This window comes from Patagioenas fasciata, chromosome 1 (assembly GCF_037038585.1).
Source record: "Patagioenas fasciata isolate bPatFas1 chromosome 1, bPatFas1.hap1, whole genome shotgun sequence".
Lineage (NCBI taxonomy): Eukaryota > Metazoa > Chordata > Aves > Columbiformes > Columbidae > Patagioenas > Patagioenas fasciata.
Genome location: NC_092520.1, coordinates 179,084,022 through 179,100,881, shown reverse-complemented (window position 1 = coordinate 179,100,881; position 16,860 = coordinate 179,084,022). Strand labels below are relative to the sequence as shown.

At 43.1% G+C, this 16,860-nt stretch overlaps 1 protein-coding gene across 1 annotated transcript in view; it reads right to left on the bottom strand.

The window, feature by feature from the left end:
• Window positions 1–11,620, bottom strand: part of WIF1 (WNT inhibitory factor 1) — a 42,654-nt gene extending 31,034 nt beyond the window's left edge. Inside the window, exons 1-2 of the mRNA XM_065847832.2 lie at window positions 11,431–11,620; window positions 11,165–11,304 (exon numbers count right to left, since the gene is read on the bottom strand). Coding sequence (XP_065703904.1) covers window positions 11,165–11,304; window positions 11,431–11,563 — 273 coding nt within the window. The 5' untranslated portion in view covers window positions 11,564–11,620. The remainder of the gene's footprint in view (window positions 1–11,164; window positions 11,305–11,430) is intronic.
• Window positions 11,621–16,860: the final 5,240 nt, after the last annotated feature.

The window sequence follows — 16,860 nt, the reverse complement described above, 5'->3', positions numbered from 1 at the left end:
GGGGAGTGGTTATAAAGGAATCAGACAGGGAAGAACCTCACAATACCACTTTCACAGAAGGGCAATGGCCATCCCTTTTATTTCCATCTCACAAAACTGGCTTTCTGCTTCCCATTCTTCATGACACCTCTGGTCTGGCGATGGGAAGAAATCCCAAAGAACCTGGGTATGCTCCGTCACCTGCCCTAAGCCAAGAAGGGGAGAAAGACCTCACTGCTGTTACCTCAACCCTTGCAGACAGGGACAAGACAGAAGTTTCTGTTGGAGTTGTTGGGGTTATGGAGAGGTAGAGGAACAGAGATTTCATGAGAACTCGCAGAGGCTGAAAGCTCTGTACCTCCAGGTAGCCATTTGTTCTGCCAGCAAACTTTCAGGTTCTGCATCCTTTTAAATGCCTCCCCATTAATTTAATTGAATAAACTTACACTGTTTGATAGTATTTTACAGCATGAGAAAACCTTACTTTTGGATGAATAAAGGTCTTATATAAATGTTAAATACTTAGAAATGTTTTAAATTTTGCAAACCTACCATTAGTTTTCGATTAATTGTTGTATAAACAAACCATAGTAACAGTGGCATCGTGGCACCAACTATATAAATTATGGGATTTACTTGACTGCAAATGTTTGGCAGGACAATTAAAAAGGGCCTTTTAAGTAAACAGGATATTCACACTGATACAGTTCAAATGTGAACTACATTAGTGGGCAGGATAAGGTGCAGACTTTGTCCTGTCAAAGGGAAGCTAATGTTCTGTCAAGTAAAAACGTGAAACCCAAGTTGTTCTTGATGTGATGAAGGCCTCTAATTTCTGTCTGGGAAGGACAGTGTAAGCTTCTCCACCCTGTACCTAATACTGATACATCACAGCTCTGACTAGAGGGGAGCAACATGTTGGGCCATAAGCTTTCAGCGATGCTCCTTTGCCAATGCAGAAATCTGATCATGCCTATGCAATCTGAATAGAAGTTCCTGTGCAAAACTGGAAGGAGGAGAATAAACACAGCATAAATTAAAAAAATATAAAATCAACTAAGGTAATGGTCAACATGCCCTGTTAGCAAATGATTTCCCAGCTCTTAATATGGCTATGCATTTCATCTGTTGTCTGTGACTACAGATCCAGGTAACTGTATTTTGCCTCTCTTCTCTCTGGAAAATGCCTGTGTGCTCCACTGTGCAACACGCCTGCTCTCCCCAAAGGTCCCTCTGTGGACTGCAGGCATGTAGCTGCTTGCAGCTATTTGATGTACCTGCGGATTCAGAAGGAAAAAAATAAATTTCTTGCAACCTGGTCACTCAAGTGGACTCTGTTTCAACAGTTCAATTTATTTCCCAGAACCTCTGCAAGAAAGGGAACTGGCTAAAGTTCAAACTTGGAAAAATGAAATCAGTGTTTCCTGCAGTTTAAAAGGAATAGGCTGAAGGTGGTACTTGTACTCCTTACTGAAGGTGTTCAGTGGACTTGATTATTTGCCTGTGTGGTTTTTAGTCTCATATTCCCATTGACTATATCAATATTCACATTTGCAAGTTGAGAGCTACTAGGAAACATTGCAGGTAGAGCCCATCTTTTCCAGCTCATCAACAAGTTGTGATCTTTCCATGTCTTCGCTGTGAAGGCTGGCTCTGCTGCTCTTGCTACTGGTTTCTGTGCTTCAGGGCCCAGAGCTGGTGACAGGTCTTCTCCTCAGTGGGCTGCTGTTTGGGAAGTTTGTTTTCCCTGGTGATGGGCCAAAACCTGAGGCTAGGAGACTGCCAGGTTTGATGTCAGGTTTTATTTCCTTTAAGATCAGCTGGGTTGAGCTAGTTGTTTATCCAGGCCAAGGGGTAACTTCAGAGGATTTGTGGGACCAGCTCTGAAAGTGCTTTTTGGTCTCTAAGTTATTTATTACAGTATTTGGCAGTGATGGCAGCAAGTACTGAAGCAACCAGAAGGTTATTGCCCGCTTTTCCCTGTACAGCCAAACAGGTTGGATTCCACCAGTTGGTTGTAAAACAAAGCAAACTTTCATAAATAAATGCAAAAAATGCAGGGGTTTTCTTGTTGCTTGGTTGAAACAAATCCACCCTAAATCTTTGTAAGCCTTTACTAAGGCATTTTTATCCCATGTGTGCCTCTTCTCCAAGTCAGACTTGTTGGGTAACTCCTCCTCAACATTTTTGTGCAGCTAGGTGGTCTTCTATGAATGGACTATGAATCCACATACTGTGGTGGATTTCAGGTATCATAGCCGGATAAAGTCCTCTCAGTACATCTGTCTCTACAACAGTATCACAGTCTTGGCTTTATTTATATTAGTTTTTCTGAGGCACATTTCAGTTTGCTAGTTCACTGTGATTGTACAAGTTTGTCTCAGTTTTGTGTTGCTGCCTGACCTATTTTGTGTTAATAGCTGGCTTGGGGGATTAGAGGAGAACAGTGGATTTTGTTTATCTGGACTTTAGTAAGGCTTTAAGCACCTTCTCCCACAACATCGTCACAGAAGAAGTAGTGAAGTGGAATTTACATAAGTGAGGCGGACTGCTGCACTGCCAGGCTCAGTGCATTATCACCATCAGCACGGAGTCCAGCTGGAAGCCGGTCACCAGTGGTGTACCTCAGGGGCTGATATTAGGTCTCATACTGTTTTAACATCTTCATTAATGAGATCGATGTTGTGAGGATGATGACCACCCTCATCAAGTATGCAGATGATAGAGGAATGGAAGGAGTGGGCTTGCAGGAACCTCATGAAGATCAACAAGGAGAAGTGCAAAGCCCTGCATCTGGGAAGGAACAACCTCATGCACCAGTACATGCTGGGGGCCCATCAGCTGTAAAACAGCTTGACAGAAAAGTACCTTGGGGTTCTGGTGGACACCCAGTTGACCACGAGGCAGCAATGCGTCCTTGTGGCAAAGGCCAACAACAGCCTCCTGGGCTGCATCAGGCAGAGCATTGCCAGCAGGTCCAGGCGGGTGAGCCCTCCCCTCTGCCCAGCAGTGGTGAGACACACCTGGAGTGCTGGGTCCAGTCTTGGGTTCCCCAGTGCAAGAGAAACAGGGACATATTTGAGCAAGTCCAGCAAAGTGGCATAAAGGCATGGGAACATGCCTCTCAGAAGTTTGAAGACGTCTGGTTTTCCCTATTTGGCTCTTTCTTTTATGAAGTAAGTGTAAGGAAAGAGAGAAATCTTCTGCAGGTTTTTCTGCAGGCTGACAGGTCTAATAAGGCATTGTGAGGACCACGGAGGCCAGCAGAGGCCCCGCACCACTGTCAGTTCATACACATCACCTGCAAGGCTGCCACCCAAGGGGAAAACACAGCTGATCTCCATGCACATGTACTCATTAAGCAGGACTTCTGGTACTTCATACAATTGACTCAGCTCAAAGTGTCACAGATAGCCCAGATGCTTTTTGTACATGGATCTCAACTTTATTTTGTATAATAAAAGCCAGTCTTTCATTATATTATTACACACATTATTACATATATTTTATTACAATCACGGTTTATTACAACTAAGATTTCAGAACGGCAGTCTCCACAAACCAAACAGAAGGGAAAAAATGCAAGTTAAATGTGCATTCAACAACATATCCAAAACATGACTGATTATGTGTTTCTTCCATTTAAAATTTTCCGAAAAGCCCTTTATGTAACAGAAAATGCCAATAAAGCTATATTCTGTTTTTATTGAAACATACACCTGCAGCAGACATCTACTACACTTCATAAATAAAATTCACTGCAAATAACATGATGTGTTTTGTTATGGAAAGACTAAGGTTTGCAATGCAACTATCTCTTCTCTACTATGCGTTTCGGGTGACTGCACTTTCTACCATGCCTGGCTTACAGTCTGATGTAGGGAAGAGTTTGGCCAAAAATGAACAGTTAAAAATGAAACAAGAAAACAAAAAAATGCCAGCAAAATAAAAAATCCAACATGGTCTAACAGCAGAATAAATGTGACTAACTGAAGTAAACCAGCATCTTTCAGAAGTTGGAATTTGTATGGAAAAAAAAAAAAAAAAGAGAAAAAAAGAAAATAAAAGAACAGACCCTGGCAAGCCAAATGTAAAGCCTCAGTAAAGTGAAATAAAAAAGGCTTTGAGATGCATTTTATCGAAAGCTTTAAAAATACTAATCGGAAACTCCGTGCTCTGAGCTAGGATATACAATATTTAAAATTCTATTCAACATGATGCAAGTATATACTACATACCACTGTTTTGAAGCTCAGGGTCATACCATATTCCTTACATATGCACATGGCCTAGGAAGAATGTGGCTTATTGTATTTGTTTTATAACCACCTAAAAACTATTTGGAAAGTATGATGCCAGCAGAAGAAGTTAAATACATTAAGAAATTCTTCCTGCTAGTTCTTGTTATGGTTAATTTCTTACTTTTTACTCCATGGCATTACTTGTAATGGCATTAACTTTAGAACACTAAGAACATACTAAGGAAACTGTCTGTAAAAAAGAGGTGATATGAAGAGAAAACATTTTCAGTTACACAAAGAAGAGGAAAGCAACACAGCCCAGATTTTATATTTCAGAAAAACTTCTAGTAGCATCAGGAGAGAAATCTGTATGTTTTCACAAAATATAGTCTTGAAGTTTGGGGTGTCCTGTTAGTTCCAGTGCTTTTCAACACTTATGTTGTACAATGCAGATACTACTGTAAAAGTAGTGAAAATATTTTCTTACTTATGATTTTTTTGTTACAAATGTATTAAAATATTTATAGAAAGGATAAGCAATGAAAACCTTGAAGAATGGTTTATTTAATACAGCTTTACACTGCCGTGTAAAAAGAATAATTGTGTAGTTTACACATATATCGTGTAAATTACTATGGAAACCAGATGTAGCTTACACTACAAGGTGCCTTGTAACTCATCTCTGCTGAGCAATAAATCCCCCCCTTTTCTTCTTGGCAAAACTTTGAGAAACTTTACTGCTGTTTTCTATCAGCAGATACAACAGATGGCTGGCACATGCCTGCTTTACTAAGAAAGTGGGATCTCTACAGCATTACTTTGATCCCTGGTGGCATGTCTACAACACTGAGATGCAAAATACCACAGTTGAGCAGAATCTAAATATTAAAGGTTTGGAGCTCTGCTCTCGATATGAGAACCCTCTGTCTAAAAATCATGCTCACAGGACATAAACATCTTCACATTCCACATGGAAATTTTGGTACACAGGTCAGAAAACAAAGTATTTCCTCTGTTTGGTGACATGAAACCGCAGTGAAGGTGCTACTGTAAATCCCAAGAGTGTAAGTTTATGCGATTGCCTTGACCAGACTTCCAGAACAGCCATACTTTTATTGGAAAAAACCCTGAATTGTGCATATGAGACATTTTTAAGCTGAAAAGCATCACTGTAATCACTGTGTATGAATAAAATATTTACAAAAAGTTTAGCAGCCTCTTTGAAGAAAAGTTCCCTTTGAAGAATTACGTGTTTTGAAATTCACCAGGTTTTCTCTCAGTTTATCAAGGAAATAGTAAAGGCTTAAAATGAGAAGCCTGTTAGCTTTCCTCTGGATAAGGAAACAAAATTTCTCCCGTCATAGGTGGATACTTCATTTTATCTTCATGGTCAGGCTACATCTCAGCAAGACAAGGCAACTCCAGAGAAAGAAATTGAGCTGTTCAGGTTGATGGCCACATTGCTCAGATCAGAACTAGCCTCCAGGAGCTGGAATTATATAACATTCCTAAGCTGCACTTCACAATTTAGAAATGATGCTAGAAAAGGTACTGATGACATATATCTCCTCTTCCTAAGAGGTGGGCATCTTTTTGCTTTACTCATGATTATCAATAGCTCTTTGATTAGAAGTAACCCAGGCTTTCCAGTAAGGACAGGTTCAATTGCCGAAGAATTACACGCTGGGATGCCCCCTTCCCTCCTGATCCTTGTGCTCTGTGACCAAAAACTCTCCTAGACCTTTCTTCCTCCAGCACTTCATCTCCTTGTGTGCACATGCATCTCTCCTGTCGTAGGGCAGGACCACCACTACCATATCACAAAAAAGGCGAGCAGCCAGCAGCAAAAGGCTGGATGTATCTTTAGCATGCAATATACATACGATATCCATGCACCCAGGTTCTACTATAAGTTGGGGAATGACCTGTTAGAGAGCAGCGTAAGGGAAAGAAGCCTGGGGGTCCTGGTGGACAGCAGGATGACCATGAGCCAGCACTGTGCCCTTGTGGTCAAGAGGGCTAATGGCATCCTGGGGTGTATTAGAAAGGGGGTGCTTAGTAGGTTGAGAGAGGTTCTCCTTCCCCTCTACTCTGCCCTGGTGAGACCACATCTGGAATATTGTATCCAGTTCTGGGCCCCTCAGTTCAAGAAGGACAGGGAACTGCTGGAGAGAGTCCAGCACAGAGCCATGAAAATTATTAAGGGAGTGGAGCATCTCCCTTATGAGGAAAGGCTGATTGATTGTGCTTGGAGGAGACTGAGGGGTGACCTCATTGAGGTTTTTAAAGGGTGAGTGCCACCAGGATGGAGCCAGGCTCTTCTCAGTGACAACCAATGATAGGACAAGGGGCAATGGATACAAGCTGGAACACAGGAGGTTCCACTTAAATATGAGAAGAAATTTCTTCTTAGTGAGGGTGACAGAACACAGGAACAGGCTGCCCAGGGAGGTTGTGGAGTCTCCTACTCTGGAGACATTCAAAACCCGCCTGGATGCCTTCCTGTGTAACCTCATCTAGGTGTTCCTGCTCTGGCGGGGAGATTGGACTGGATGATCTTTTGAGGTCCCTTCCAATCCCTGACATTCTGTGATTCTGTGTGTGATTCTGTGTACATGTGCATCCTCCAGTCACAGGCGCCAAATCCCATTCACTCACCAGCACAGGACGGAGTATTCAGATGTCACCTCATGAACACGCATTCAATCATGCAACAGGAGAGAAGTCCTGGGGTACATTCCATAGCCAGGAGTAGGAAGCAAGCAGCTACATTAATTTATCTGACCCCAAATACTTCTCCCATATTTAAAAGGAAGAAAGCAGCCTGGGCAGGCTGTGGCCAAGACTGATTGTTTTTGTAGGGACTGCTACAGAACAAAAATTCCAACTTGCTTTTTGGTTTCTTTTTTCATCTCCCATCTATTATAACAACCCGACTGCTGCTCTGTCACTGAGCACATGCTTCCTCTGCACTGATCAATGTTGTTTGTTTGTTTGTTTTTAATATGGTTCTCTCCCACCAATACTTACATACAAACTTAATTTTATCACTGTCAGAAGTCCCACTGAAAGTTAAGCATATATATTGGTATTCGTAGATTCGGAGATTGAATATCTTTCATAAAGTTCCTAAATGCCATAGAGATTATGTTGTCACTGCAACTTTTGGCACATTCCACTGATGAACATAGTGCAACATGCTGCAGCATTAGCATAACAGGATCTATTCCTCTCTCATTGACAAGTCTTGAAGTGCGGTCTTCCCCAGAGGATGCAATCCCCAGAAGTCATTATTCTTTCTTTTGCAAAAAATATACAGAATAAGAGCAAGAAGCACACCAGTGAGCTCTAGTGGTTACACAGATGCCTACTGTAGGCTATATATTACCACTGATTTTCATTTTTTTAAACCTTTCAAATCAAGGAGCAATCTTTGTAACTACCAGTTTACCCATATTACATTTTTTCTAAAGAGACCATAACATCTGTAATCTTATGTTTAAATTCACAGGTGAAAACATAAGGTGCATAAAAGTGTAACAATTCTGTTCCACAGTGTTCTACCCTTCTTGTAACCCCTGGCTCATCCTGACTTCACCAGAAAAAGTAGGTATTCAGCACCTTCAGACCCTGAAATGTGGGGTTTCCCCTAATTTTTCCTAATATTTATTAGAACTAATGGACTAAGAAACTGCTTTTCTTTGGTTAATGTTTTCTAGCAAAAATGGTTTCAATTGTTTACAATACAAAATCTTTTCCATATAAAATGGTTTCAGGGCACAAAGGCCACTGTTTCAGAAACGTAACATCTAAATGTAGTAGGCTTTTACCACTTCAGTTTACATCAAATACGAGTATAATCTAGTCCTTAAAATCTTCCTTTCAACAGACATTTTTAAACTAGAATATGGACAAATGCAGCAGTTCAGGACTGAGAGGTATTGCCACTTCCTAGGTTGAATTATTTACTCACCTACAACTTGGATCACTATTTATCCCAGGACCAAGTAGATGGAATCTACTCACAGGATATTTATACCCACAGGTGTAAAGAGGGATGCAAGGTGCATTTCAGGAGAGACTCAGCCCTACCCTGTTGAAGATCCCAGGCACTCACCCAGCCACTCTCTCATTCCCCTGTCTTATTGATATCAGGGCTAGAAACCACGTAATGACACAGACAGGATCTCCTGGAGAAGTCTGATATCTACAGACCCGAAAGGGTTCTAAGCTACTGCTAGAGGCTATGGCATATGCTAGTGACAGCACCCAAAACCTTGGAACCCTAGAGAAATATCTTTAGATCTCAGGTGGGATACAAGGGTCTATAAGGCACAATATACGAGACTCACAGAAGAAATTATTTCAGTTTTACCAAACAGGACACAACTGTATGCTAGTTAACAGGGTTTTTTTACAGAAAGCAGTCTAGAACTCCAATATCTTGAATATGTTTCTTCTTTCAAAGAGTACTAGTATTTTTTACATTTTCCTTCTTCCTTTCTTGTCTCTTTTCTCTCCTCCTCCCCTCCTTCCCTCCTCCTCTCCCCTCATTCCCTTTCCCACTTTCCCTTCCCTGATTCAGGAAATTCTCAGACAAAAGTATTCTGCCAGAATAAAGGTAGCAAGTATTTAGTATTTTCCTGGACTTGTCAGTGGAAATTTCTAAGAACCTGTATACTCAAAACCAAAACAGAACACTGGGGGAAAAAAAAAAAAAAAAAAGAGAGATGGGAAATGCTGTGAAAAAACCCAACCAAAACTGCGTTTTTTTGCCACAAATTACTTTTATCTGACTCTATTTGCAGTGCTACTGTGGGCATTGTTCAATTACAACATATAAGAAGGTATGCCAATGTCTTCCTACAGGCTACAGAAGAAATACTCATGCTTTTTCCCATCCCTTCTCCTCAGGAAAAGGTCTGGGACACTGGCATAGGGACACTAAGTGCCCTCATTTCCACAGAGGCTGACAAGAACTATGAGTAACAGGCAGCTGTATTCAAACACCTCTAAGGGATGCAAAAATCAACAGGACTGTTTGTGCTACCAAAAATTATACGTTTTCTCTAGGATGCTAAGTATGTTTCCCCGCCTCCTGAAACACCAGAGGGTTGAAACTCCTTTCTTAGCTCAGACTGCTGTTTGAAATCCTGCTCTTCATCTGTAGACCTGACTAAGTATTTAAATATCCACAACCACAAGACTGGAGTGCCAATGTTTGTATTGACTGTACACAGATGAACTTGTAAGGTGTACCCTGTAAGGTGGCTGTAAAATCTCCTAATGCAGAGTCTCTTGGTTTTAACACTTGTTTGACCCATAAATACCTGAAAGTTAACATATTGTTCTCGGAACACAGCAGTGCAATGATGTTACTTTAACCATTTAGGTATTTCACTTACTAATTATGGTTTGTCTAACAGGAATTCAGTAATTCAGCAAAGAGGAGGAGGAGGAATAATGGGTTAGACAGCTTTGCCACCACTCAGAAGGGATTTTGTCCTGCAAGTTGCGTCAAGGGGAACACTTGCCTATGCTGTCTTTAAGTCTGTGACTCTTCTCACTGAAATCAGTGCTACAAATCATATTTTCCTAATGAGCTACCTGTGGGCAGCAAAGAAGGGAGGAGAGAGCACAAGAAAGAAGGCCAAGAAAAGAGCAAGAGGGTTCAGACTAACATCTCAGTCTTCCTTTCCAAAAACAGTTTTATCATGGACAGCAACTGAAGTGGACAGAGAAATGGAGCAGGACATATAGTACCAAAACACACTAATTATTTCTAGTCATTTAAATGTCAAGCCTTGGTGTACAAAGTTGTTTTCTCTGTAAAGCTAGCCTGGAACGCCAAACACTTTGAGCAAGTCACTCAGCCTTTGTGAGTAAGTTTTGTCTCCCCACATTCCCCTCCTCTCTAAAAGAGCAGGTAAAGTGTTTCCTAAACTCAAAGGCTTTGTGAGGATAGCAAATATTACAAGGGTCACAGACAGTACATCAAAGTCAAGCAAGTCCTGTAGTTATAAACAGTATTTTAAAACAACCAAAACCACAAACAAATTTGTGAAGCTGCAATTAGCTGAATTATGCAAACAATTTTCATTGAATATTTGCATGTAAATATTGTTTCATCTTTACCAAGCTCTTTATTGTATGAAGTCAGTGTTCAGCATTGTAAATTGGTTTTATGTTACAATTATTTTTTTCTGTATCCATGATAACATATGCCAACATGGTTCAGCTTTATGCAAATTCAACATATGTTGTCAGTGTGTCAAATTGTGTATACGTGTCTTCATGAAAATGTCATGCGTTCTTATCTTTCCAACAAAATAATCCAAAGGTATTCAACGCACTGCAGATTTACGTGATTTTGCAGTTAAACTTGGTAAAAATAAGTCTACAGAAGAGACATATTACTTGCAAGAACTACACATTAGCATGTACATTTAGTAAACAGAGATCAATAAAGTACGTGTAGTATTTGTCCATAAGCTAAAGAACATTGAAAGAAAATTGCACCCACATAACTACCGTCAAGTAAAATTTTATTAAAAGTAAAGGCAACTGGATGTCTTCCTGGTGAGCTCTGACTCTTCCCCCACACCACACCAGCCTGCCGGGTTCTCCACTGCCCGAGAGACCAGGCTCTCCCACGTACTTCACAACCCAACCTTCACACTTTCCCAGCGATGTGGCCGCGTTTCTCGCTGCTCCCCGCGCCCCCTCCACGGCCCTGCCCGCGCCCCGGGACCCCGCGGGGCGCCGGTGCTGAAGGCGCTGGCCCACCCGGGTCCGGCGACAGACACGACGGCAGCGGACCCGCGCCCGGGGCCGCCCTGGCACGCCTCGGGGAGGGTTTCCTCAACTATTCCAAAAACCAAACCACCTGCCTGGGTCTAAAGAGCCGTCCCCGCCCCTCGCCGCGGCCCCATCTCTGCACCTACCCGTCCCGTTGCCTGCCAGGTGAAGTTCATGGCGTGGATACTGACGGGGATGGCGGGCATCCTCTGCTGGGCTTTCCTGAAGTCGTGGGTGAACGGGGCCATTTTCCCCTCGGACACGATCAGAATATCCTCCTCGAAGCCTGGGAAAGGCAAAGGGGCGCGATGGGCGGCAGCTCCGCCGAGCCTCTCCGGGCCGGGCTCCGCTCCGCGCAGGGCGCTCCTCCGCCCCCGCCGCGGCAACCGGCCGGGGGAGCGGCCCCGCTTACCGATGAGGACCCGCGCTTGCTGGGCGTCGATCCACATGTAGAGCGTGTCGGGCTGCCACGGAGCGGCCCGCAGGCTGCAGAGGCTGAGGGCGCCGCACAGGAGCGCGGCGCACATCCGCCCCGCCGGGGCCATGCTCCCGCACCGCCCGCCCGCCGCGACCGGGACCGCCGCCGTTCCGGCCGCGCCTGCCCTCTGCCGCTGTGGGGCGGCGGGAGGGGGGCGCGGGGCGGGGCGGGCAGGAGGAGGGCGGCGGGCGTCCCGGCAGCCGCACACGGCGAGGAGCGCGGTGCTGCGAACTCCCTGAGGCGTGTGCCTTCCCCCGCTGCGGAGGGCGGCTGCACGGCGGGGCAACGGGTAGCGACGGTGCAGTTGGGCGGTCAACCGTCCGCCCCCCCGCAGCTGCAGAGGGCCGCCCGCTCCCGCGCAGCCAGAGCCGAGTGCTGGGACACGGTGGGTGACTGACACCTCTTCTATCACGGGAGACGTGCCACGGGGTCGTCGTGCCCGGCATATGCTGTGCATGAGGTGCTGTGTGTTCTGGCCATCTCCCGGTGTTCACCCCACGGTGTTCACCCTGGCACCACCATAGCCACAAAAGCATGGTCGGAGACACTCATGTCTGCATGAAGAAACTAGCTTTGTACGCTGCAGTCACCTGGTACATGCGGCGTTTGAGTTAGGGGTTGGGGAAGCACCACCAAAACGGCATGTGGGTACAGTTGGGTAAGGGCTCTCAGTTGGATCCAGTGAAGCTGGGCAAGCTGGCCGCCCGTACTGGCAGGCCAGACGGCAGAGTGAGCCATCAGCCCCACAGCACAGCAGGGACAGCTCTTCCCAACCCTAGCGAACTGCACAGGTAATGTGACAGTACTCTAAAGAGAGAAAACACTTTTGCCTTGCATTTGTCTGGTCTCAAGAAGAGTGGCGAGTCTGAAAAACACTAAAATGTTGGCTGTTACACAGAAACTAGTACTGACTGAATGTAGAAACTTAGTAAAGCTGAAAAAATGTTCTGTTCAAAAAGTTATTTAAACAGAATCGTGCCTTTTAAAGGAAAAAGTAGTTTCTCGATTTGCTGATTTCTTAGATAAGGAAAAAACAAGCCTAAAAGCTAAAACTAACCAGAGTAGATAAAGTTTGAGTAAAACCCTGAAGTTTCTGTCTGTAATGTTCTGGAAGGAGCTGGAGGGTATTTTCTGCCTCTGAATGTTTCCTTGGGTGCTGCTGTGCTCCATCCCACACTGTTAATGTGACTGGAAAAGTTACCTCTGGTTTAACTGCCTGAAACTGGATTCTTCGGCTCATGGGAAACAGGATGAAGTTGGTCTTGCTTTTCCAGACAGGTCTATCTGAGCAGCAATTGCCATGTCAGCTTACACCCAGAAAAAATTCTGAGCTGTGTCTTCATTTTTCATGTTCATATTCAAAGAGCATAGCCAAACTGGTAAGTGATTTTTTTAAGCAAAAAATGTATGGTTCAACACATGAAGTAACCTCACCCTCCCATTCACATGTTGTACTGTAAGTTTTCTTGCATCTGCTTCTGAGAAACTTTCTGCCACCATCAATGGATCACTCCACTATTTCTGTGTTGTTGTTTCTGTCCTAGAGTAGGTGTCTCTCCCTCATTTCTGTTGTTCTGTGTGCTCAGGACTGTGTTGTCAAATTTCCCAGAACAGCACACATGGCTACTAGAGAGAAACATGCACACTTACATGTTGTGTATATGTGTATATTTATGTATATATATGTTCATAAATAACCTGTAATTTTGAAGCAGAACATTGAAACATCTCTAAATTCTCTGTATACAAGTACAGGTCAGGCACCTGTACACTTCCCACTGCTTTCAAACATTTTTCCTCAAACCTTCATGGCATTTTAGAGATGAGGAGCTGGGGCACGGAGAGGCAATGACTTGCACAAGTTTACCTGAAAAACACATTTGCGGGCAAATGTAGGCTGGAACACAGTTGTCCTAAATCCTCAGGTGGTTCCTCAGCAACCTGCCCAGCCGGAAAACCTTAGGCTCCAAAAGCTGGAGTCAGCATATGTACTGTAACAGAAACGCCCCACCTCTAGATCCTTATTAGATATGGGTAATTATTTACTATTATTTATTTTGTGTAAAAATGTGTTTTCTCTTACACACTCACCTGTGCTTACCCCTAGCTGACTGTGTACGGTTAGAAGGCTACCTGTGGGTGAGGCTGCTCTCGAATTCACACTTCCCGTCTGCTGAAAGGACTCAGCCGGTGCGTTCCCCTTGTCCTGCCGGCTCCGGGACGGCGGCTGCGGGACAGCGGCCCCTGGACGGCGGCCCCGGGATGACGGCTCCGCGGCGGCGGGACCCGGGGCACTGCCGGTGCGAGGGCGCGATCTGCCGGCCGCAGCCGCCCCCTGCAAGCCCCCGGGCGGCGGGAGCTGCTCGCTGCAGCGAAGGCTGCAAGAGCTCCCCCTTCCTTCCGTCTTTCCTTCCTTGCCCCCGCCCAGGGCGGCTCTCCGCGGGTCCCGCCGCACCCCTGGCTCCGGCAACCTGATGGGGCTCTTATCCCCATGGGCTGGACTGTCAGGGACTCTCATGAATAATCTGATAAATGGGGAGAGAGAGAACAACTTTCCGCAGATGTTCAAAAAAACTCCATGCCAAATAAAATTGTATGATGTGGAGATTTGAGATACGTATACAAGAACAGCGCGCTTTTTTTTCTTGTTTTTAATTTATCACTAACGGATTTGATTTCAGAAAGCACAAAAAATTACATTTTAAGAATTAAATATGATTATTTTTTCTTAGCTTCAAAATATACAAGCGATTTTAAGTTTGCAACCAAAGAGAAACGTAGTGGGGAAAAATAACATCTGAACTATATATAGCTTTTAGAAAGAGGTTAAAACGAGTTAAATTACAGATACAAATTGTGTATATTCTAATAAAATTATTTACATTGTTCTCTGTCCCTCAAAGGGTCTTTCTCAAGATCTAGCAAAGGAAGGGAACATAATTTCCAAAACTGTGATGGTAAAAACTCATGAGTAAAAAATGCAGTAGCGATCAGCTCACTCTCTGCAGGAATAAGTAGTTAGTAGTGACTGAAATGCTGTTCAGTGTGTATGTATTTATATCTACAGACAATCCCAGCCCATATACACCTCTGTCTGTGTTTGCACTCTATGTGTCGCTTCTCTGGTAACATCTATCAAGGCGCAGGTGAGCCCCATGTTAGTGCTGAGATGGTCTGTTGTACTGCAGTGTGTTCTCTCGAGTTTCTCTCTATTGCACTATTGTACCACTATGAGATTCATTGAGGATGTGGCTGTAGAGCTCATGTTCGTACTGCCTGCTGGCATTCCACGTGAAAATCTAGGTAAAAGCTTGTTATATTTCTTCTTGAGCCCTTATTTAAATGTCCCTTCCTCCTAATTTACGTGACATATTTTAGGGAATAATAGTCACTTTTTAAGTGACTTGAGAGCACTATGGAAATTGAATTGGAATATACTTGGAAAAGCAAAGTTTTTGTGTTTCTTTGTTTAGTGAAAAGGAAAACGTACACAAAAACAGCTCTACATTATGAATGTGGCTTCAAGATCCACTGACATTCATAGGAATGCATCTACAGTGGATTTGTGGCCTGCAGTCTGCAACTGACTGTATCCCCCTGATGGCAGCCTTGGAATGAGTGAATGGAGAGTTTGAATGATGATAAACCTAGGGAGTGATATGTAAGTCAGTACCTGATGCCCTTTGATCATCAGTTATGAGTAATATAAAAGATGGGAGAAAATGCCTAAATAATAACAGTAATGGGCATAAATGTCACCTGAGGCGACAATTTTCATCTCAAAGGTCTTACACACTGCTTCCCCTCAAGTGTACAGAAATAGTGCATATATTTTTTTATTTCTTTGTTTCTTTATGGTGAACATTCTCAGGTAACTAACACCTGCACAATTTAAATAAGGAAAAAGATGCCAAACTGCACCAGGATTTTCAGAAGTGCATCACAGAATTCCTGCCAGTTTCAGCAAACCCAAAGTTTATTCAGTAGGAATTAGATCCCCTGAAATTCTTGCTGGTTAGGCCAAAACAACTGGCATTAAGAGCTGGCAGGAAGAAAAAAATAATATAACCATTTTTATTAGAAAAATCAGTTTTGCTGGAATTGTAATATGTTGAAGTCTCTGAAATTTGAAATGAGAAATTACAGGCTCCAGCTTCAGTTATTCTGAATGTAACATTCCAATTATTTATTTTAGAACATAGTCTACATTATAGTATTAAAAACTATGTTAAAGCAACACTGAAGATGATCATGTCACACACCCAAAAAGTGAAATAAGTCTTCTATATCACTTATGATACAGTTCATTATCCGTTCTGTTCCTTTCCCTACAATATTCCTGGTTCATCCATTGGAGAGCATGGAATTGACCTGGCTTTAAACCAGGCTTAGGGCTGAAGAAGACAATTAATTTTAGAGCTGTTGCCTCTTTCGTTGCTGAAGTAGAAAAGTTTCAAAGCAAATCAGACAGGACTTTGCAGAAGTAAAAATGATCACATCACTAAAGAAGCCAGAGAGAGATGTTCCAGTCCTCATTTCTGTCATGTTCCTGTGTGTCCATAGGCAAGTTACTTCATTCTTTTTTTTCCCAGGTAGTCACCCATTTCTGTTCTTCATTTCTGGGTGCCTGACATCAGATCTTCAGCCTTGTCTACAGAATCCCAGAATCCAGGCAGGTAATCCCAAAGGCAGCACAAAAATACATAATTTGTCTTTAGAAAGGGTAGTACAGCAGAGAAGATCAGGGCCAGATGACACAAAGTTTGGAGAAAATGAAGTATCAAGTGGGCATTGTTTGTTTTCTGCAACTGTGTTATTAGCTACCATCTTACAATGCATTGATGTGTTACATGCACAATTTCTGTGAATTGATTAGTTGATTTCTATCCATTTTGGCAGATAAGTATAATATACTCCCGAAGCATATTTAATATCTTATTGGAAGCAGTTAGTAGCAGAGCAGGGAAAAAAAAAAAGAGACATTCTCTAAATGTCCTGCCCATGACAGAACTGTACTCTGTCCTCATGCATTATTACATATAATAGAATTACTTTCCCTAGATGTCCCCAAATGCAGGGGCAACTTCAGTTGAAGATTACACCTTCTTAGATGGAAAATCAATGAATCATCAGATGCAAACTATAGTAATTCAGTCTGTTAGATTCAGTACCCTCTGAGATGACCAGTACTGTTCATTATCCCATTTTTACATAAACTCTTTTAGCTCTTTTTCAACAGTCTCAGTTGCTTATGCCTGTTTGGGACAAATAATCTTAGATCTTATGAAGAGGTACTGGAATTTATTTCTTCCACTCTAGTGGACATAGTGGCATGCTAAGCAACACAGAATTTAGTGGGATTTT